We start from the raw sequence: 20,865 nt of genomic DNA, 5'->3' as shown, positions 1-20,865 counted from the left end.
ACGGCGCCGAGGGGCTGGGGGTACCTTCTTGAGGAACGTCGCCACCGTTTCTCGCTTCGTGGCCGTGATGCGCTTCACTCCCTCGGGCGACTGCACGCGGATTATCTGCGGGGTGAAGAGGACAGCCCCAGTGAGTGACGGGGACGGAGCCCACCCTGTGCCCGCAGCCTGCTGAAGCCCCGTTGAAGCCTCCCGCGTGCGGCGCAGACCATCCCCACCGCTCCTCCCTCCTGCTTTTAACGCTGCTGCTGCTCCTCGACAGGGCGTGTAAATGCAGAAGGAAGTAATTTGCCAGCGGCGCGGCGGCACCGGCCGATGTTCGCACGCTGCAGGGACAATCACCCCAACGCACGGGGCACAGCAAGGAGCTGGCACCAAGAAAAACGCTAAGGCGGCTTTTTTGGTCAAAGCTCTGACCTCAGACGTGGAATTAAGCTTTCAGGAGGGTGAATCAGAGCTTCCAGTAGAGCGATTTATTCGGTACCCACACACAAGCACTGGTCGAACTGGTGCTAATGGGCACCTGCGCTGTCGTTATGTCTCAGCCCATGTTACCGACGCACAGCTTCCATCGCTAATGACAAGCCCAGAGGAGCCACAAGGCTCAGGCTGTTCCTGCGAAACGCTCGACAGCAGTTTTGCTGCAGCCTGGAGTCAGAGAGGGGGAAAACTGGCAGCTTTTGGGACAGAAAAGCCAGGGACAACTCTTCACACGGTGCCAGGGAAGTGGCAAATGTAAATGTCAGGGTCCTCGCGCTGCCAGGGACTGGAGAAGTGACTCGAGTTGCTCTAAGAAGAATGTTCACCCGCTGAAACGTAACACGGAGACGCGCTCAGGATGGCAGAGTGTGTGCTGAGAGGGGGGACACAAGGGATGGGGGACACGGAGGGGACATGGGGAGCTGTCGGTGTCCCCGCACCACCTCGCAGGAGCCCCTTTACACCCTCCCAACCTTCAGCAGGGGAACAAACCCACCCTGACGGGAGCGGGAGACCCTGACGGTACCGACGAGCCCCTTCCCCGGCCGAGACCGGGCACCTTCCCCCGGGACGTCCCCGCCCGGGGCCGAGCGGGACCCCACTCCCAAACCCCGCACTCTCCCTGGGGCAAAACCACGGGGAATCCGTCCAGGGCCCGGCTCCGGGGGGGAAAGGGGACGGCCGGGGACCGGACCCGGGGGTGCTGCACTCCCGGCGGGACGCCCCGTCCGTCGGGGCCGGCTGTGCCCGGTGCGACCCCGCTGGGGTGCGGGGGGGGGGGGGGGGAGGAGGGGGTGGCGGCCCGGCCCCGCCGCCCCACAGGAATCTGCTGCCTCATCGCCCCTCCCCCCCGCCCGCCGTCGCCCGGCCCCACTCACGATCGTCTCCGCCATGGCGCTGCCCGCCGGGGGACCGGGACTCGCCCACCCGCCCCGCCACCGGCCCGGCTCGCTGCGCTCCGGCCCGCTCCGCTCCGCCTCGCCCGGCCCGGCCCGCTCCTGCCCGCCGCCTCCCGGGCCCGGCCCGCCGCCCGCGCCGGCACCCCCCGGGCCCCGCGTCCCGGCGCCCGCGTTCCGCCGCCCCGAAGGTTCCTAGGCCGGGCGGTGCCACCGCGCTGCCGTCCCCCGTTCTGCCTCGGTGCCACCCCATAGTTGTCCCCCAGTCTGCCTCGGTGCCACCGCCATAACCGTCCCCCACGCCGCCGCTGCGCCCGTCCTTTCGTTCCGCGCTCAACCCCTACCGGCCCCCCCCCGGTATCCCCGCTGCGGGGTCCGGCCCGAGCATGGGGACCCTCTGGGTGTCCCCTCCGCGGGGCTCAGCCCCCCGCTCGCCTCCTGCCGTGCCGTCGTTGCCGACCCCGCCAACGGGGGGGGCGGGGGTGGGTACTGGCGGGCTCTATTTAAGCGTCGGCCGCGGCCCCTCACATGATGGGAGTGTGACCGCCGAGCAGCGGGCGGGATGGCGCCGGGCAGGGCACGGCTCTCCCGGCCCCGCGGCGGGGAGACCACCCGGCTGCTGCCCCAGGTAACGCCGGGGCCCCTCGGGACCCCCGGTCTCCCCCCCCTCGGGACCCCTTTGCACCGTGTCCCCTGGGTACCGGCTCCGTGCTGGAGCCTGCAGCATCCCTGGGGGTGTCCGTAGGGATGAACCCCCCCCACCCCTCCTTAGGGGCAGGGTCTCTGGGGGAGCACCCACACGCTCCCCATCTGCCCAGCCCCCGGGGGTCTCTGTGATGGGCAGGGTTACAGCATGGGGGGGCTCCTGCGAAGGGGGTGCAGGAGCCTGTGGCAGCCCCGGGTTGTAGGGTGGGGGGTACGTGGACTATGGGGGGGGGGGCATTTCTGGGGGGCTGCCCCACCGGTGGTGAGTGGCTTGTCTCTCCGTGCAGGCGTCCAGGCTGGTGGAGCTGCCCTACTCCTCCTCCTCCGATGATGATGATGGGGACATGGACCTTCCCGTGGCCGAGCAGGACCCTGGGGTGTGGTGCCCCGTCCCCCCTAAGCCCAGCACCTTCAGCCAGTGCGTGCGGTACCTGGCCTTCCTCTGGAACCTCTTCTTCCTCCTGCTGGGTCTGCTAGCCCTGGCCGTGGGGGTATGGGGGCTGCTAGCCAAGGGCTCGCTGCGGGAGGATGGCTTGGCCCCCCTGGGCTCCGACCCCATGCTGCTCTTCGTGCTGGCGGGGCTGGGGGCTACCATCATCTCCCTGGCCGGTTGCCTGGGCGCCCTCCGCTCCAGCCCCTGCCTCCTGCGCTTCTTCGTGGGGGCCGTGCTGGCCTTCGCGGGGCTGGAGGTGCTGGGGGGGCTGCTGCTGCTGGCGGCACGGCACCGGCTGCGGGACGCCCTGCGGGACGCCCTGCTCCTCTGCCTCCTGCGCTACCAGGAGGAGCCCGACCTGCGGTTCTTGGTGGACGAGGTGCAGCGGAGCCTGGGGTGCTGCGGCCTCGGCTCCTATCGCGACTGGGAGACCAACCCGTGAGTTGGGGTGCTGGGGAGGGAGGGGGGGTGGGGGGTTGGGGAGGGTGGGTGTCTGTCCCCACGCTTGGGATGGTGTGAGGACCAAGCGGCTCTCCTTTCTCCATCCCCGCAGGTATTTCAACTGCAGCGCCCCGGGAGTGCAGGCGTGCAGCGTCCCCGCCTCCTGCTGCCTGGACCCCATGCAGAACGGCACCGTCGCCAACGCCCAGTGCGCTTTCGGGGTCCTGCGCCTGGGGGACATGGCGGCCAGCGCCGTCGTGCACCTGGGGGGCTGCGTGGCACAGCTGGGCGCCTGGATGCGCGGCCAGGCGGGCGGCATCGCGGCCGGCGCGGCCGTGCTGGTGCTGGTTGAGGCCGCCGGCGTGCTCATGGCGCTGAAGGTGCTCAGAGACATCGCGCCCATCGGGGCGCGGGACTGAGGGTGTGCTGGGCTGGGGGAACACCGTGGGGGCCCAAAATTAAACCTCAGCAGAAGCCTTGAACCCCTTCCGTCTCCCGTCCGTCCCTCCCCGTGGCTCGGGGAGACGCTTTCCATCCGCACCCCTGCCACCCCCAGACCACGACACTGGGCTCCTGCGCTCGTTCTGGGTTTTAATGAGCATTTCTCCAGGTTGAGCCCCACTGCGAGGATGGGGCGGCTTCTACCTATGCAGCGCTACGGGACGGGGGGGGCGGCAGGGGCCACGATGATGCCTAGATGATGCCGTACTGAGCCAGCTCGTGCAGCTCCAGGTGGCTGAAGGCTTCCCAGGGACAGATGACGGTGATGTCTGGGGAGAGGAAAGAGGCTGCGTCAGTCTGACCCCCCCCAGCCTGGCTACGGGCGGCGGTGCCCACAGTGAGCCCCACTCCCCACCCGTGGCAATGCAGGGACGGGACCCCCGTACCTGTTCCCAGCCCCTCCATGCCTGGAATGTCGTCGCCGAACCTGCAAGGAGAGAGAAAGTGTCTGCCCTGACCCCCCCAGCCAACACCTCCCACCCTTTGCTGGCACATATGACTGTGTCACCCCCCCACAACACCCGGGTCCTGCCAAGGGTCCCAGGGCTCTGCCCCACTCACCCCTGCACCCCCTTTTTGGGGGGCTTGCTTTTGAACTGCCTCGTCTGCCTCTGCTTGAATTTGGGTGGTCCCTTCCGGGGGGTGGCGGGTCCCCCGGTCACCCTCGTGGCTGATTTGATCTCTGGCTTGGGGGGGGGCTCCAGGCTCATGGCTGTGCCGGGGCCAGCAGCCTGCCCCGGGTCACGGTTGTCCCTGCGGGTCCGGCGCTGGCACGGGATGACTCCTCACACCTGATGGAGGAGAGATATGGGGGGGGGGGGGGGTCACCATGGGGACTTCTCCCACCACCCACGAGCACCCTGTGTCCCCGCTCCCACCCTGTCCTGCCCAGGGGCCCCTTTGCCATCACTGATCGGCTTTCCAAGCTGCCCCAGAGGAGAGCCCCCTCCCCGCAACCTTGACTTAGCCCAGCTCAGAGCCTGCTAATCCCCTTACCCCAAGGCAGGGAAGGGCGTCCCAGGGGCAGTGAAACCACTGCCTCCCTTTGGGACCGTTCCTCCAGCCCTTGTCCCCCACCCCAGCACGGATGTGACACCCAGGAGCCCACACCGTGGCTCTCCCTGGGGTCCGTGCCGAGCCATGGGTGCCACAGTGGGTTGGCATCGGTGTGGGAGTGGGATGTCCTTTGTGGCTTGTTTGCAGGGGGATGGGTTTTGGGGATGGGGGAACCCCAGGATGCGAACCCATGGGACCTGTGCTGGGGTGAGGGTGATGGGGGAAGCAGGGGTGGACATGGCAGGGCAGCGCATGGGCTCCATCCCGCTGTGGCTGTGCCTCCCCTGGGCACACCAGCCACGCCATGGGTGGGATATGGGAGTTTTGTGGCACAAGAGGTGGCTCCGGTGGTGGTGCGAGGGGATTCATCCCCGCTGCACAGCCCAGTGGCCGAGCACAGACCCCGGGGAAGGAAGGACCAAGCCCTGGGAGATGCCGGAGATGCAGCTCCCGGTTGCAGGAGCCGGAGGCAACAGCTCCTGCCTGGAGCAAAGCAATGCCCAGCCCCAACAACCCCCGTGCCACCGGGACCGTGTCCCACCCCGTGCACAGGGCAGAGCCCCGGACTTACGCAGCCGCCGCGGTCCCCGAGGCCAGCACTGCTCCGCAGGAGACCCTCCGTCCCGCTCCCGCCGGCGCACGTCCTATAGACGCTCTGGGTGGCTTTTAGGGGAGGGCAGATTTATCCTGCTCTGGGGTAATAGGATTATTTATGTCCCTTCTTTTCCAAGGGGTAATCTGATGTCCTTCCCCCAGCTCCGCCCCGCTGGGCTGGGGGGGCTGGATGGGGAGGGGGTGTCTGGATTAGTGCTGCTGGGACTGACGGTGTCAGGACGGGCAGCAAATCACCCTGGGGGGGGGATCCTGCCTCCTCTCCCCAAACTGCCGGGGCGGCTCTCTCAGGGGACCCCGACTCTCTGAGAGATCACCCCAGTGCCCCTCCATCCCAGGGGAGGGACAGGACCCCCAGCTCTCCATCCGGGGGACAGGGAGGGGACGCCCAGCCCTCCATCCCAGGGGAAGGGAGGGGACCCCCAGCCTGTGCCCGGTGCCGAGCACGGTCCAGCCCCAAAAGCGGGGGCTCCTGGGTTCCATCCTGGCACAGGGGCTGCCCTCTGAGCCTGGTCCCTGCTGGTGCCACCGCGGATGCCAGCACGCAGGGGACAGCCCGAGCTCTGCCCGGGAATCGCAGGCCACATCCTGGTGGGAGAGGGGGGTCCGGGCAGCCCCTGCCCAGTGGCACCACTCTCTACAGGACAGTATCACTCCAAAGCTTCCCTTAATCCCAGCACTAAAGCAATTACAAAAAGGAATAATCTCAGTACACTTTAATTGAACTTCAGCCCCTGCCACTAATTGCAATTAGTTGGACTCCAGCAAATAGGATTACAGGGATCCGGGAGCGTTTTCTATGAAGCCGGCAGAACCAGCTACTTCTCCGGCAAAGAGCAGGGTCCTGGTGTTAATTGCTGCTTCCAGCTTGGGTTTCGTTAGCGAGTGCTGCTCAAGGGCTTTGTGGCTCCTTGGGGAGCTCATCTGGGGAGGACGGGGAGAGGTCTGTGAGAGCCCCGATGGCCAGTAGCCCACAAGTCCCCCAGCCCAGCCAGGCGGGATGTGCTGGGCCAAACTGATGGGGTTTTAAGATGGAGGCAAAGGCAACTGAGGAAGAAAAGGAACCGTTGAGGACCAGCCTGGCGGGCTGTGACCTCGGTGACGCAGATGGGGACAGTGCCCTTGCCGGGACGCTGCCGGGCCCCACGTGCTCGGGGACGCACGCTGCCCGCACCTCCTGCCAGGGGAAGGGGCTGGCAGCCCCTGGTGCCTCCCCTGCGAGCCCTTCACACGGAGCAGCCCTTAAGAGGCTTATGGTGCCGGTGGGGAGGGTGGTCTGGTGGGGCTGGGGGGGTCCGGCGCGGCGCCCCAGCCCTCCCCAATCACCAGGTCACGGCCAAGCCACCAAAGGCGCTTAAAATCCAAGCTGGGGAGCGCAAGGACGAGGGAAGAGCAGCGGCGCGGGGAGGGCTGGGTGTGGGGGGGACGCGCCAGCCTGCCCTTGGTGGGGATTTTGTGTCCTGGGGGAGTGGAGCATCCGGCTGCCAGGAAATCCGGGGCTCAGGAGACGCGTGAGCCGCTGCCTGTCCCCAAGGGCAGGTTCCCCCATAGACGAGAGGTGAGACAGGACCCGGGCACCGCCTGTATTGAAACACATGTGGCATCCCGTGCTTGAAGCCGGGGGGGGGGAAGGGGAGGGGCGCGCTCTGACCACCCCCAGCCCACCGCCCCCAGAGCTCAACACACAAATAAATAGTTTAAATAAACTGAGTCCGCATCCCACCATCCAGCCTGGAGCAGAGGCTCCCGGGGGGTGTCACCCGCTGGTTTTTGGGGAGCCGGGGGGAGGATCAGTCCTTCTTCATGCGCAGCCTGATCTCCATCTTGAGGATCATCTTAATGTTCTCGTCCTCCACGTGCTCCTCCACGGCCGCCAAGGCCCGGGCGCCGCCGTCCCGGTACCGCTCCAGCAGCTCCTCCATGTACCCGATCCAGACACAGTTGGGGCAGCCGGTCCCGCAGCAGTGTGTGGGTGGTGGGGGGATCGGGGGGGTGGCAGGAGGGTGCCCATCCTCACCCTGGGGGGTCCCCGTCCCACCATCGCTCCCTGGGGTGTCTGAGGTGCCGCTGGTCTTTGCTGGGGTGTCCGAAAGCTCCCGAAGGCTGGAGATGGTGGTGGGGTGGGGGTGTGTGGCCCCTTTCCTGAGCACCCCCCCGCGGCTGCTGGCGCTGTACAGGGGCTCCTGAGGATGATGACCCCTCACTGATGCCAGCCCGGGGGGAATCATGGGGGCATCTCTGCCCGCTGCCCTCCCCCCCCAACGGCCAGAGGACCCCCACCCGCCCCACAGTGCCCTGTGTATCCCCCCCCCATCCTACCACCATCACCCCTGCCGCAGCTCCCACAGCCCCTCAGCTCCCACATATTCCCAGCACCCCCTCTCCCTCCCAGATCCCCCCCAATCTCATCCCCAGCACCCCCTATCCCCCCCAGATCCCCCCCAATCTCATCCTAGCGCCCCTTTGTCCCCTCAACTCCCCATCCCCAGCACCCCCTTATCCCCCCCCAGTTTCCCCCATCTCCAGCACCCCTCTGCCTCCCCCAGCTCCCCCAACCCATCCCCAGCACCCTCCTATCCTCCCCTCAGCCCCCCACTCCATCCCCAGCACCCCCCTGTCCCCCCACCTCGTCTCCAGCACCCTCCTATCCCCTCCATCCCCGCTTCCCCCCATCCCCTTCCATCCCCTTCCATCCCCATTCCCCCTTACCCCCCCCCACTCCCTCACACCTCATCTCCAGCACCACTTCCCCCCCTCCTCATGTCCCCCCCCATCACCCCCTTCGCCCCTGGGGTCCTCCTGGTCCCCCCAATACAAGTTTCCCCCCCCGCTCACCCCCCGCCGCGGCCCCGCCAGGCCCCGCGCCCCCCGCAGCAACATCCGGCCGCCGCGCCCCGCCCACGGCCCCGCCCCCGCCCCGCCCGAACGGCAGCTCCTCCAGCCAATGGCAGCACGGCGCCGACCGCTAGTGAGGGTTCGGTGGCTGGGCGGAGCCAATAGGTAGCGGGGGGCGGGGCCAGGGCCCTGAGGGGCGGAGGGAAGCCGGAAGTGGCGGCGGGGCAACCGCATGGGGAGCGGCGGCGACATGGGCCGGGGGCCGGGCAGGGGCCGGGGCCATGGACAGAGACCGGGACAGGGACAAGGACAGGGACCGGGACAAAGACCGGGCCGGGGACAGCGCCAGGGCCAGGGCCAGAGACCGGGACCGGCACCAGTACAGAGACCGGGACAGGGACCGGTACCGGGGCGGGGAGCGGCCGCCCCGCGCCGCGGCAGGTCAGTACCCCGGGGATCCGATCGGGATCGGGCCTGGCTGGCTGCCGGTTTGGCGTCTTGGGGTCCGGCTGGGCTCTGGTGGGGGCCCCGCTTCCGGGGGCTGCGTCCCCGCTGTCCCCCTGTATGTAGGTCCCGGTGTCCCGCCGTGCCCGGGTGCGCTGGTGCCTCACCGGGTGCAGGTGCTGTGGTATGCCCCCGTGCCCGGGTCTTGGTGCCTGGGTCGCTGTGTCCCACTGCTATCGTGTCCTCCCGTGCCCGAGTCCCGGTGTCCCACCATGGCCGAGTCCCGGTGCTTCATGACAGGTCTCACCCTGCGTTCGTTCTCTCCCAGGAAGGAGAAGAAGATGGACAACATGAAGCCCAAGCACCCCGACGAGCAGGAGATGCCTTTCCGCCTGCGGGAGCTCATCAAGAGCCGCGAGGCCATGAAGCACCCCGACCCCGGGAAGAGGCAGGCGGCAGGTGGGGCACAGACCTGGCGTGAGCCCGGTTCCCTGGGGCCTGGCCGAGGAGCCCACGGTGCTGCTGTGCAGCTGGAGGCAGCCGGATCCTGCAGTGGGGCGTCCTGCTCCTCCTGGTGATGTCCCATCCCTGCCCTGCCAGTGGGAGGGAACCCCCGGCTTGTCACCGCTGCAGTAATGTCACCCGTCTCTCCTAGAGAAGAAGCAGCAGCCCAAGTCAAAGGGCCCCAAGGCCCCCGGAGACATCCCTGTGCCCAAGTTCAGGAGAGGGAAGAAGGAGTCGGAGCACTCCTACATCTGTCGGATGGAGCAGGAGGTACAGCGCATCCTGTTCCTCACCAAGAACCAGCTGCAGCGGGAGCCTGAGAAGGAGGCGACGGCACCGGAGAAGTCCAAGAGAAAGAAAGAGTGAGAGCAAGAGATCACCGTGGCTGCTGGGGCTGGACGGGGTCAGCCCAGCCCCGTGCCCCAGCCGGGTTCTGGGCACGTGGCGGGTGCTTTGCTGGTGCTGCAGCGCAGGTCTGGCATCCAGCAGCGACTCAGGGTGCAGGTGGGGGGCTGTGGGCCGAATGTGTGGGTCAAATCTGTGGGACCAGAGCCACAGACCTTCTTCACCCTCCTGCTGCTGGGCTGGAGCTGGGGGAGGCTGGTGCCAGAGGAGGCGGGGGAGCTGGGAGGCCTCAGGTTTTTGGGGGATCCCATGGGGTAGGAGCTCACTCCGGACACTCCAGTCACGAGCCCTGGCCATAACGTGGCTCTTCAGATTTCAGAATAAGAAGCTGGAAAAAGCACGGAAGAAGAAGGAGGAGAAGAAAGAAGCCATGCTGGAGAAGAGCCTGTTCCAAGGTGGGTCTGGCGCAGGGGGGTGGCTGGAGTGATGTCCTTTCCCGGCAGCGCCTGGAGAGCCGTGGGATGAGCTGGAGCTCCTGGGGAGCTGCTGCCCAACGCCAGTGCCTGCTTCTTTCTCGTAGACACGGTGGCGTTTGGTGAAGTGGTTACGCAGCCGCCCACCATCACCTCCCGGCCCAGGGGCCGGGGCCCCACGGAGCAGGTGAGCTGTGGGGGGGGGGGAAATGCCTCCCACCCCTCCTTCGTGCCCTCGGGTACCCGCACCTCTGGGCTGGACCCGGCTCATCTCACCTCCTTTGGGCTGGAAATCAGGCCTGGAAGGGCAGCAGTGGCCTCAGCCTCCTGGTGACAGTTCCTTGGACCCTGGTCCCGGCTTTTTCATCCTCCCTGACCTGTCCCGTCTCTGCCCGCAGGCTGGACGGAAGCAGCTCCTCCTGACGTCTCGCCTGGGTCAGAGCCAGGCGTCCCCAGCAGCCCCGGTGTCGATGGCTCGCCGGCGTATCGTGGAGGAGGAGAGAGCGCGCGTCATCCAGGCCTACCGGGACATCCAGAGGCGCAAACAGCAGCAGCGGGAGGCGGCGCAGGGCAGCACCCAGGGTCCCAGGCACAGGGTCCCTGGACGCAGGGTCCCCCCCTGAGCCCAGCCTGGAGGAGCTGGGCCTCCCTGGTCCCCACGAGGGTGCGCAGGCAGTGCAGGACCCCAGGACTTGATGGGGATGGTTTTCCTGATGCTGCTCTTCTGTTGCCGAGCCCTGGGGCTCCCCACAGCCCCTCACCTTGGCTTGGGGCACCCCACAGGCTCGGCGCTGGAGCTGGGACCCCTGCGGTGCCACGGACGTGGTGGCAGTAAAAATGCCGTTGAGTGCTGATGGTGTGAGCGTGTCTGTGCATCCCTGACCTGCTCGGCTTCCTTCCTGCCAGGAAGGGACACCGCTGCGTGCCAGGCGGTGTGCCAGCAGATGGCAGTCCCAGCCCACAGCCGGCACGTTGTCACTGTCACTCGCTGTGGGCTGGCCTTGGCAGGGCTCTGGTTGGGGGCAGGACCCTCGTTGCTCAGCTTTGGGGGAGACCCTAGTGCCTGGCCGTCACCCCTCCAGCCCCCAGTGGGAGAAGAACAAGCTGAGCGCTGGGGACATGGGGCACCCTACAAGACTCACCTGCATGGTGTCACCTTCCTCCATTGTCGCTGCTCGGGGACCCTGTGCAAGCCTTTAGCCCGCAGCCATGCGGCACCACCACCCAGCCTGGCACTTCCCCAGTCCCTCCTGTCCCTGGCAGACGAGTTGCGGTGACCTCCCTGCTGCCAGGGACACTGTCACAGCCCCATCGCTGCACCCACGCCACCCCTGTGCCATTTGGCAATACCCCCCCCGCCCCCGCCATCCAGACCTGCCACACACCCCACGGGGGGGCTGACACCCCCCCAGCTCCTGGGAGGTGGGGGGGAATAACCGGGGGCTGCTCCCGGCACAGCGCAGCCCGTGTCTGCCCATGGGGCCGGCGCGGCGGCCTCACCTGTGCGGCACAAAGGCAGCGCTGTTCGGTGGCCCCCGTGCCGTGGCGCCCGCACAAAGCCTTGCCTTGTTGGAGCGGGGCCGGCCCCAGCTCTGCGGCCGGTGCTGACGGCAGCCGGTGGGATCCCAGGCTTCCGGAGGGGCTGGGCACCGGGAGTGGAGCCACCGTCCGCTCTGGTGTCCCCTGCCAGAGCCGAATGGGAACAGAGTCTTTGCACCTTGTTTTTTGGATGACTGGGCTGTCCCTGGGGTTGTCACCTCCTTCCCTGCACCCCGGGAAGGCAGGGCTGTGCTTTACCGCAGCTGGGGACCGCAGCGTCCCACAGGCGGGCTGGGGACGCTGCCCACAGCAGCCCAGCTTGCAGGTGGACGTGCCCTTGGTGGAGTGTGTGTGTGTGTGTGTGTCACATACTGGGGCCCCGCGGTGCCGTGCGGTGCCAGCGGCCAGGAGAAGGGTACGCTGCGGTGACAGCGGCCCCGGGGACCTCGAGTGCCTGGTGCTGCCTGGAGACATCCCCGCTGCCAGGTAAACACGGGTGACGCAGAGCAGCCCTAGGGGTGGGGGACACACACACACACACACACAGCGCCAGATCCTACTGCAAACAGCCAGCTCCTGTGGCCGTCCCCAGCCGGGAGGGTGGCACATGCCGGCTGGCAAGGACATGGCCAGGAGGACATGGCACATGCCAAACTCTTGCTCCTGCATCCCTCGTGCGGGCACCACGGCCGTGCCCGGCGCTCGTGCCCACAGCCACGGGCAGCCCCACGGCCAGCAGCCCGGCTCAAGGAGACCAGGTCACTCTCCTGCACCCACCGAGCCATTTCAGCCCCTGAATAATTCATGGCGCTGCCGGCCGCAGGCTTCCTGCCCGGCAGGAGAAATCGCTGCGGAGGGGAAAGGCAATCTGAGCAGGAGAAAGCGCTCCCGACCTTGGCACGTCCTCCGTGCCGTGCCACTTCCCGCCGGGCAGCCCATCTGCCCGCCGGCTGCCGGCCCCCGGCTGAGGCTACTGGCCCAGCGTCTCCATCTGCGTGCCCTGGCCCCGGTGCACACTGCCATGGTGGGGGACGGGGAGAAAGGACTGGGGCTGAGAGCCCTGCTCTGAGCCCCCCGCTGCCCACCAGGAGGGGGACGTAGGGCTGAGCCCGTTGGCACTGTGGGGACAGGGATGGGGGAGCAGCCGGTGGCATGGCTGGGTGCCCCTTCCCCATCACGGGCCACCTGCGTAGGAAAAATCACCTTTATTGGGGCAGACCTGAAAAAAAAGGGGGGGGGGGGGCAGGGAGGAAGAGGAAGAATGACAGAGAAAGCCACGAGGAGGGTGAGGGGCCCAGCTCCCTCCCTGCTCCGCAGGAGGGATCCCCGAGGGGGAAAGGCACCGAGAAGGCGGCTGGAGCCATGGGGGGGCCGCGTCCCCTCCCCAGCCCCAGCAAGGCACTGATCCCCTAGACCCCGAGCAGCCCCCCTTTCCCTGGCAATGGGGAAACTGAGGCACAGTGGGAGCCAGGGCTGGGGAGAGCTTCGTGTCACCTTGTGCCCTGCAGCGGGACAGTGATGGCTCAGCTCCGGGCCTGCGACGTCCCTGGGGTGGGCGAGGGTCAGCGTGGAACCAGGGGCTCAGCACCAGGGGGGGAGCCCTGGGCAGGAGTCCCACCGGCTCCCTGGTGGTAGATGGTCCCTGGCATGGGGGGTGACGGGGTGTCCATGCATCACGAAGGCAGCGAGGGGACGACCGGGGGTGGCCCCGCGGGAGCTGGTCCTTGCAGCAGGGACGGCAGCAGGGACACGGGGGTCCGGGCAGAGCTGGCAGCTTGTGGGTGCCACGGCCAGGCAGGACAGGCAGGCAGGAGTGCTGGCTCTGGGACGGTGTCCAGGTGTCCCCTCGCAGGAACCGTCTCCGGCTGCTGGACGGGGTGGGATGAACGCGGTGGGGTGGGACGAGGTTCGGCGAGAACCCGGGAGCGGGACGGCGGGGCCGCGGCTGTGCCGGCTCTGCGGGACCTGTGCCGCGGGGGCTTCACCACCGGTTCCTGCCATAGGGGGACTGCACCTGCGGGCAGAGAGGGTCGGCGCTGGGGTGGCGTGGCAGTGGCAGCAGGGCTGTGGCACCGGTGAGGAGGTGCAGCCGTGCTTGCCCCGTGGCAGAGCCATCCCCGTCCCTGTCCCTGCCCTCCCACGGGAGATGCTGCAGCGAGGACAGACTTTGCCCCCGGGACCTCGGTGCCCGTTCCCCCGCCCGCGGCGTTGCACATTAACCCACCTGGCAGTTCCTGCCGTCCCGCTGGGCGCCGGCGTGCCGGGCTTGTGCCGCGAAGGCGTCCTCAGCTCGCAGCGTGGAGCTGGCGCTGCCGGCCACCGGGCTGGCGGTGGAGGCGCGGGGCAGGATCACGTCATAGGGTCCTTCAGTCTGAGGGACAGAGAAAGGGGGGGCTCTAGCAGCACCGGGAGCACCCCCAGCCTTGCGGGGTCCCGGGGCAGGAAGACAAGGGGTTATTCCCCCCCCGCAGGGTTACAGCAGCCCTTGGGATACGGGGGCCAGGGGAGCCCCCCACCCTGTCCCGGCTGCTCTGGTTCAACGCCTGCCCATCAGGCAGGACGTGACCGGCTCCGGAGAGCCCGGCCCCGACGGTGCCACGCGTTGTGGTCACACTTACCGGCCCCTTGTGCATCAGAGCCATCTCGGTGGGCTGGTAGACGCTGGTCAGCAGTTGCCCGTTGTAGCCGCTGTATGGGGACACCGGCTTCTTGCCTGCAAAGAGATGGGGACGGTGAAGGAGGAGGGTGCGGGGGCGGGGAGGGAGTCACAGAGCCACCCCCACCCCACCGGGGAGCCGCTCCTCGTTAGCAGCTTTAATGAGCTGACTCAGCAGCCGGCTGCTCTGCGCCCTTCCCAGGGGGACAGGAGGGATGTCCCAAGGGCTTGCATCACCCGCTCCTGGCCAGGGTTTGTTATCGTAGGGTCTCTCGGAGGCAGGGTGGTGCAGGGGCTGCTTGGGAGCCCCCACCCTGCCCCAGGGGCTGTAGACACCTTTGCCAGGGCAGGACAGGCGCTTGCCACCGGTGCCCACTGGGGCGGCCGACACCACCCCGTGTTATTGTAGGGTCTCGCAAGCAGAGCAGCTGCCTGGGGCGGTGGGACGGGAGCCGCGGGCACCTCGCGCTGGGGAGGGAGCACCCCTGCCGCCACTGAGCTCAGCCCAAACTGGTAGACCCAGCCCAGCGGGTTTTCGGCAGCCACAACCATGGCAGGCGTCGATGCCGGGCGGGTCACGGCCAGACGTCTCGCCACCGCCCGCCCCGGTGCTGGTACCCACCACCATGGGGCAAAAGGGTCCCCGGTGAGCCCCGGTGCCTACCGAAGGAGGGCTCGTCCATGGAGAAGGCTTTGTTCTCCACAAACATGCTCTGTGACTTCTGCTCCTTGAGGATGGTCTCGTAGCCCACCCCACGTGTGGGGTAGATGTCGTCCTCGAAGGCCTGCTCGGGGCTCCGCCGCGTCACATGCGTCACCTCGGGGATGACGTAGAGGAGGAGGAAGGCGCAGGCGTTGGAGACCAGCGCGATGGCCAGTGTGGGGTCATCCCAGCCGGGCTTCTCGCCCGCGTGCTGGTTCCCGTAGAGGTACATGGCCGTCCACGCCACCCAGATGGCCATAGAGAGGCCGGTGGTGGCCAGGATGAAGGCACTGTGCTTACGCCAGCGGCCATAGCGGCCACAGAGGGCTGGCCAGGCGGTGCCGAAGGCAGCCGCCAGCAGGAACATGACGTAGATGAGTGCCATGACGAAGTCAGCGTCCTCCAGCCGGCAAGGGTCCGGGGAGCCGCCCTCCCGCCGTGCCACCGTGATGATGAGCCACTCGGCGTTGATGATGACCTCCACCAAGGTGAGGAGCAGGGCCACCGCCAGCGTCACCCAGCCCCGTGGGCCCTGGTTCCTCCGTGCCAAGAAGTTGAGGGCCACGGCGTGTGCCAGCAGGCAGGAGAAGCAGATGCCAAAGAGCACGCCGAAGAGGAAGCGGCGGGAGGTGCAGGTGGAGAAATCCGGACCCACGATGAAGTCAAACGTCAGGCAGAAGAGCCCGAAGGTGCCCAGAAGAAATAAAACCTGTGTGGCCACCAGGCTCTTCTTCTGGGGTTCCTGCACGAAGGGCAGGCTGGCCACTAGGACGATGGTGAGCACAAAGCTGGTCACCACGCCGAGGCTGGCCACGGCCTCCAGCACGATGCCCCAGGCCGCCGAGAGGTCGCAGAGGTTGTAGTAGAGGGAGGAGAGGTCCTTGCCGCAGCCCGAGGGAGGGGTGGTCTGTCCGCCGGCTGTGGGGAGCAAGACCAGCAGCACCCATCCTGCTGCAGCACCCATCCTGCACCGCGGTGCGGGCACCGAGCGGGGCGTCCAGGGACCCTGCGGGACAGAGAGGACGTTAGGAAGATGGAACCAGGGTTGTGGCTCAACTCCCAGTGCTGCCTGTGCCATCTCCAGGGCTCAGAGCATCCCTGTCTGCCATCCCCGGCTGGGCATCCCTCCTGCCTGGCTGTGCCGAGTGATCGGGTCCTGGTGAGCCCTGTCTGTGGTGGCACAGCCCAGCCCACCCCACCCCAAAGCAGCCCCAGACGGGACCGGGCAGACACACATCCCCTGTCGGCTCCTTGCCTAGAAGCCAGAGGCAGCTGGAGGTCTCAGCCCCCTCTGTGCCCCACACGCTCCCTCCTGACATGGGGTTTCTCTGAGCGCGGCTGGCTCCAGGGCTGTGCCAATCCCTTCCTCCGGTGCCAGGAACAGGCAGCATCGTGCCCGCTGGTGTCCCCGGGAACACCAAATGCAGGCCTGGGCCATATGGCAGAGATAACGCCCGGGGACAGGGCTGGCCCCTCGGCTTGTCCCTGCGTGCCAGCGTGTTCCTCTTCTCCTGTCCCACTTCCCCCCTCTGGCTTCGGGCACCGACCCAGCGCAGGTCCCGTGTCCGGCACTGCCGGCCACTGGCACGTAGGCAGCCACAGCCTGGCACGGCACAGCACGGGCATGGCACAGCACGGGGGTCCCTGTCCCCACTCCTGTGACCGAAGGGAATGTGGGGTGGGCATGAGGAAGAGGAGGCAGCAAGGAAGCCGCAGCCCCACTGCTGGGGAGAGGGGGGGAAACCCGGCAGGAGACCTCCGGCAAGGTGACCCCAGGCTGGAGCCGGAGCAGTGCCCGGGACCCCCCCGTTCTCCCGCCCTGCAACCGGGGCTGCCGGTCCGGGATGGGGACAAGGACCCCCGGTACCGCGCTGGGACCGACCCCCCGCGGGTGGTACCGGCTTCACCGCGCCCGGCCTGGCCGGTCCCCCCGCCTCTCCCCGGCGGCTCCGGCCCGGTTCCTTCCGCACCCCCGTCCCCGTCTCCACGCACCCCCGGCCCGGTCTCCCCCGCACCCCCGGCCAATACCGGCCCGGTTCCCCGGCGTTCCCGATCGGTACCGGACCCCAAACTTGGCCAGAGCCGCCCCCAACTCTCCGTCCAGGCGAGCCCGCGGGGGCGGACGGGTCTGCGTCCCGGGTCCCGACCCGTTCCCTTTACGGTTCCCGGTCCTCCCCAGCCCCGCAGGGCTCGCCCCCCCCCCGCCACCACCGGTCCCGCTCACCGGCTCCAGCGCCCGGTGCCCGGCCGCTCCACCGCTCCGCGCCGCGCCGCCGGGAGAGCCCCGGTCCCGCGGAACCGTACGCGCCTGCCCGGCCCGGCTCCTCCCCGAGGTGCGGCTCTGCCCGCGGAGCGCTCGGGGCCGGCCGGGACCTGCCCCGCCGCCGCCCGGAGGGGGGGGACACCGAGCCGGGCCGGGGTCCCGCAGCGGGCGGGGGTACCTGCCCCGGGGGCTGAGGGGGGCGGTGCGGGGTGGGCGGGAGCGGGGGCAGAGCCTGGGCTGGGTGGGGGTGGATCCGACCCCGGGAGCCCAGCTGGCCATCAGTGGAATGAGTCTGTGGGGTCTCAGCCCGGAGGAGCTGGGTCAGGCCGGCCCCGCTGAGCTCAGGGGGATCCCGGGGGCCAGGGGATGGAGCGGGGGGCTGTGCTGGGGTAGCATCGCCCCCACGGGGCCTTGCACCAACCTCCTCTCGGTGCTGGGACGGCGGCACCCAGCCGGCGGGGGGGCTCCTGAGTGGGAGCCGGGAATGGGGCCCCATGGGCAGCCCTGCAGTGTAAGGATACACCGGCTCCCGCTGGGAAGCCCCGAGGCACAGGCCTGGAGGGGCCTCCCGGAGGAATGTCAGCTGACGGCTAAAGCCGGAGCCCTTGGCAGGGCAGCAGGGCCCCAGAAAAGCCCTTCCTGCGAGGGGCCGGGGGGCCAGGGCAGCCCCTGCCTGGGGATAGCAGACAGGGCTTGGTGGCCCCTGTGCTGGCGAGGGTGGCTGTGCACCCCGGGGCTGGGCATGGGCACCCTGCAGTCACCCCATCCCTGGGGCTCAGAGACAGGGAAAAGCCCCAGGAGACTCGGGGCGCCCTGGGGGACCCGGGGCCCTGCCAGCCCCAGGGGAGGTTTCCAGGCAGGCGCTGCTATTTTGGGAGGGTGAAGCAAGAGGGTGAGGGATGCAGACGAAAGTTCAACGCGCCTCCGGCAGGTCCTCCCCCAGCCCAGCCCAGGATGAAAACAATCCGGGGAGAAAGGGAGGCAGAGCCGGAGCCGGCAGCACCCCTGGCACAAGGACCGGCACCCGCCGGAGCCCGCGGGGAGGTGACAGTGTGTCTGGGATGGGTGCTGCGCCCGCCATCCCTCCGGGATTCTTCTGCCCTCCTTCTCCTAAAGAGTGTCTGGCTTCAGAACGGCATTTGGGGGAGGATCGTGCCTCCCTGCCGGGGCACGTGCACACGCGTGTGCCCTCGCACGGGCACCAGAGCAGGGCAGCGTGGAGGGCAGGGCTCTGCAGTGGACTCTTGGTGCCTCGGTTTCCCCAGGGAGCCGGGGTTGACTCGCAGGGCCTGGGAGTAGCACCTCACTCTCCGGCAAAGGCTCAGCCTTGGATAACCGGTGTCAGGAGCACGGGCCGGTTGCCCTGTCGCCCCCGCACCGGCGCTGACCCGGGCCCAGGCTTCCTGCTGGCTGCTTCCTTCCTCCGCGAGGGGCCGGCGGGTTTCCCGGCTGCTGACTCAGCACCAGCCCCCCATGACCCCCGCACCCGCCGTGGGGCTGCCGTGGGGTGTCCATCCCGCCGAGGCTGCTCCATGGCTGCACGACTTTCGCCCTTGCGTCTCCTCACAGTGGGTGATTTCCTTCCCCCTTCCCGTGGGGACCCTCCCGGCTTTCCAGCCCTTGCTACGTGCCCCTGGGGTTTCTGTAGGTCCTACCCAAACACCCCGCTGGCTGCAGGGGAGGTTGGGTGTGATGCCACCATGTGCTGGCTGCCTCAAAGGCACCCACCGTGGGCTGCAAGGGACTGGCTGTCCTTGGTCCCCTCCTGCGTGCCGGGGCGGTTGGTCCCTGGCACAGCCCTTTCGGTGAGGGCAGAGCCTGGTCCTGGTTCTCTGATGCCCTGAGGAACCACGGTCCCCATGGTGGGACCAAGCAAAGCCAGTCCCTCTGGCACAGAAGCCACGGTGAGGGGCTGAGATGGAGCTCGGGACGGCACCGGGACCTGGGCCAGGCCTCCCCGACGGCTCATTCCAAAACCATCGGCACGCGTTTTTTTCCAGGCTTACCTTTCCTACGGAGCCGCAGGGCCGGGTGGCTGGCATGGCTGGCATGGCTTGGCACAGTGGCACGACCCACCGAGCCCCGGCTCTGCGGCGGCTCAGCCCTGGGCAAGCGAGAGCCGTACCTGCGGCCAGGGCGGGGGGGGCATACCTGGGGGGGCCCCTCTCACCCTCCCAGCCCCCTCCCCGCTGTCGCCGCCGCTCAGGCCGGGGCTGGGGAGCTGTTTTCCACCCGAGCCGGTTCTGTCCAGACCGGAGCCCCCTCTCCGCCGCCGGCGGACGCGGTCAGCACATTTCCACCTCCTTCTCCAAGTAAATAAGCACCGGCTGGCGAGGGGACGGGGAGGGGGGGACGGGGGAAGGGAAGGGGGGGTGGATTGCGGTCTCGGCTTCCCACAAGCGCGGCCGGAGCTCCTGCCAAACCCTGCCCGTGTCGGCAGAGCACTCCCCCTTCGCCCCCCCCCCCCCCCCCCCGCCCAGCCCCACGGCCCCTCCAGCCCCGGCGAAGGGCCCCGGGGTGGGATCCGGCCCTGGAAGCCCCCCCCCCCCGCCTCCCAGGGATGGGTGCCCGCCGGGCGGGAGGCGCTGGCCGGGTTAATATCTAATCTCTTCCCGGTCCTGCTCTCCTCAACATGCCAGAATTAATGGAGCGAGCACCTCCCAGGTGTCACTCGGGGTTTAACCCTGTCACCGGGAGCACGGGCAGAGCCGGATCCTGCCCGGTGTAAGGCAGCGCCCCCCGCCCCCCCCCCCCCCCCCCGCTCTGGGGTCTGCCCATGCCGGGGACTGGTCGGGCCGAGGGGCTCTGAGGGTGCCGGTGTGGGTCAGCCCCACATCCTGAGGGTTGTGGCTCATCCCCACAAGCAGCGGGGCAAAGGCTTGAGCCCCATCCCAGCCCGGTGCCGGGCACAGCCGGCCCTCGATGGGGCGGGCAGGGGAATCTCCGTGCCCTGCCTGGGGCACCCCAAATCCCCCGGGGGGAGCAGCCGAGCCCCTGCCCCGCAGGGCAGCCCCCCTGGGTGCCATCCTGCTCGGGGCCTGGGGAATTAGAGGGGAGAGGCTGGTCTGTTGGGGGGGGGATTACGCTAAGGACTTTACGGGGGAGTCGGGGTGGGGAGGGGGGGCAGGCAGGGCTGGTGCGGGGGGTGCCAGCTCCCTCTCCCCGGGCTGTGCCAGCTCCGCAGGGCGTCCTATCCCTGCCCTCTGGTGGCAGCTGGGGACATGCAGGCTGGCCCGGCCCGGCTGCTCGCCCAGCATCGCACCAGCTTGGCACTGGTGTCACTGGGAAGGCAGCACTGGTGGTGGGTGCACTCGATGCAGGGGGGCATCACGGGACCCCTTCCCTTGCGGCAGGTGGGAGACACTGCACCCTCGCACTGGGGGGCACCCGGGGGCTGCATCCTCTCAGGGTGTCTCTCCTGGGATGTCACGGGTGTCCCCAAGATGGGACAATGGGTGGAAGTTGGGTCCTGCAGAGCCCAGAGTTGGGTCTTACCATGTGCTCAGGCCCCAGAGCTGGGGACACTGGAGCCCGTGGACGGTTCCCCCCCCAGCACCAGCCCTGGCAGGGCTGAGAGCTCAGGGCCAGGCAGAGGGATCCTGTGCCTGGGGAAGCTGGTGCAGGGTGTCCCCATCCCGAGCCAGGCAGCGTTTTTGTCTCAGCACGGCAGTTTATGGAGGATGGACCGTTCCGCTGGCACCCAGCGGGCACCGTGTCCTCACCAGGGCCCGCAGGAGCTCACCTGCGCCCATCACCCCACACCACCGGGTTCCCTGTGACCTTTGGTGTGTCAGTTCAGCCTGGGCTGGAGCTGATGCAGGAGAACAGCCACGAGCACGATCGCACTCCTCGGCCACGGAAGCTCCACTAGCCCCACGGCCATGGAAGCTCCACTAGCCCCACGGCCACAGGGCCGGAGAGGAGCCCAGCAGGGGTGGCACACACGGAGCAGACAGTGGCTCCTGCTGCTGAACTCGGA

The 20,865-nt window shown here is 68.5% G+C and overlaps 6 protein-coding genes across 7 annotated transcripts in view; 2 read left to right on the top strand and 4 right to left on the bottom strand.

The window, feature by feature from the left end:
• NPLOC4 (NPL4 homolog, ubiquitin recognition factor) overlaps nucleotides 1–1,373 on the bottom strand; it is a 32,204-nt gene extending 30,831 nt beyond the window's left edge. For both annotated transcript variants that reach the window (XM_074159943.1, XM_074159942.1), the window contains exons 1-2: nucleotides 1,359–1,373; nucleotides 25–105 (exon numbers count right to left, since the gene is read on the bottom strand). In XM_074159943.1, coding sequence (XP_074016044.1) covers nucleotides 25–105; nucleotides 1,359–1,373 — 96 coding nt within the window. The remainder of the gene's footprint in view (nucleotides 1–24; nucleotides 106–1,358) is intronic.
• Nucleotides 1,374–1,938: 565 nt separating this feature from the next.
• TSPAN10 (tetraspanin 10) lies at nucleotides 1,939–3,374 on the top strand. The gene is made up of 3 exons (XM_074160056.1): nucleotides 1,939–2,004; nucleotides 2,369–2,952; nucleotides 3,068–3,374. Exons 1-3 carry the CDS (start codon nucleotides 1,939–1,941, stop codon nucleotides 3,372–3,374), a joined length of 957 nt encoding a protein of 318 aa, XP_074016157.1.
• Nucleotides 3,375–3,648: 274 nt separating this feature from the next.
• Nucleotides 3,649–4,166, bottom strand: PDE6G (phosphodiesterase 6G). The gene is made up of 3 exons (XM_074160059.1): nucleotides 4,018–4,166; nucleotides 3,843–3,883; nucleotides 3,649–3,725 (listed from the first exon to the last, which is right to left on the bottom strand). The coding sequence occupies exons 1-3, from the start codon at nucleotides 4,164–4,166 to the stop codon at nucleotides 3,649–3,651; spliced, it is 267 nt and encodes an 88-aa protein (XP_074016160.1).
• A 2,748-nt stretch (nucleotides 4,167–6,914) lies between these two features.
• On the bottom strand, nucleotides 6,915–8,004 carry OXLD1 (oxidoreductase like domain containing 1). The gene is made up of 2 exons (XM_074160058.1): nucleotides 7,960–8,004; nucleotides 6,915–7,307 (listed from the first exon to the last, which is right to left on the bottom strand). Exons 1-2 carry the CDS (start codon nucleotides 8,002–8,004, stop codon nucleotides 6,915–6,917), a joined length of 438 nt encoding a protein of 145 aa, XP_074016159.1.
• A 152-nt stretch (nucleotides 8,005–8,156) lies between these two features.
• Nucleotides 8,157–10,584, top strand: CCDC137 (coiled-coil domain containing 137). Its single transcript, XM_074160057.1, has 6 exons — nucleotides 8,157–8,400; nucleotides 8,732–8,862; nucleotides 9,059–9,269; nucleotides 9,625–9,707; nucleotides 9,833–9,912; nucleotides 10,124–10,584. The coding sequence occupies exons 1-6, from the start codon at nucleotides 8,192–8,194 to the stop codon at nucleotides 10,346–10,348; spliced, it is 939 nt and encodes a 312-aa protein (XP_074016158.1). The 5' UTR covers nucleotides 8,157–8,191; the 3' UTR covers nucleotides 10,349–10,584.
• A 2,661-nt stretch (nucleotides 10,585–13,245) lies between these two features.
• GPRC5C (G protein-coupled receptor class C group 5 member C) lies at nucleotides 13,246–18,928 on the bottom strand. The gene is made up of 5 exons (XM_074160226.1): nucleotides 18,893–18,928; nucleotides 14,585–15,629; nucleotides 13,883–13,977; nucleotides 13,489–13,635; nucleotides 13,246–13,278 (listed from the first exon to the last, which is right to left on the bottom strand). Exons 1-5 carry the CDS (start codon nucleotides 18,926–18,928, stop codon nucleotides 13,246–13,248), a joined length of 1,356 nt encoding a protein of 451 aa, XP_074016327.1.
• Between the last annotated feature and the right edge of the window lie 1,937 nt (nucleotides 18,929–20,865).

The sequence above is a fragment of the Numenius arquata genome, chromosome 17 (assembly GCF_964106895.1).
Source record: "Numenius arquata chromosome 17, bNumArq3.hap1.1, whole genome shotgun sequence".
Taxonomy (NCBI): Eukaryota; Metazoa; Chordata; class Aves; order Charadriiformes; family Scolopacidae; genus Numenius; species Numenius arquata.
Note: the sequence above shows the minus strand (reverse complement) of the source record. Positions and strands in the feature narration are given on the sequence as shown.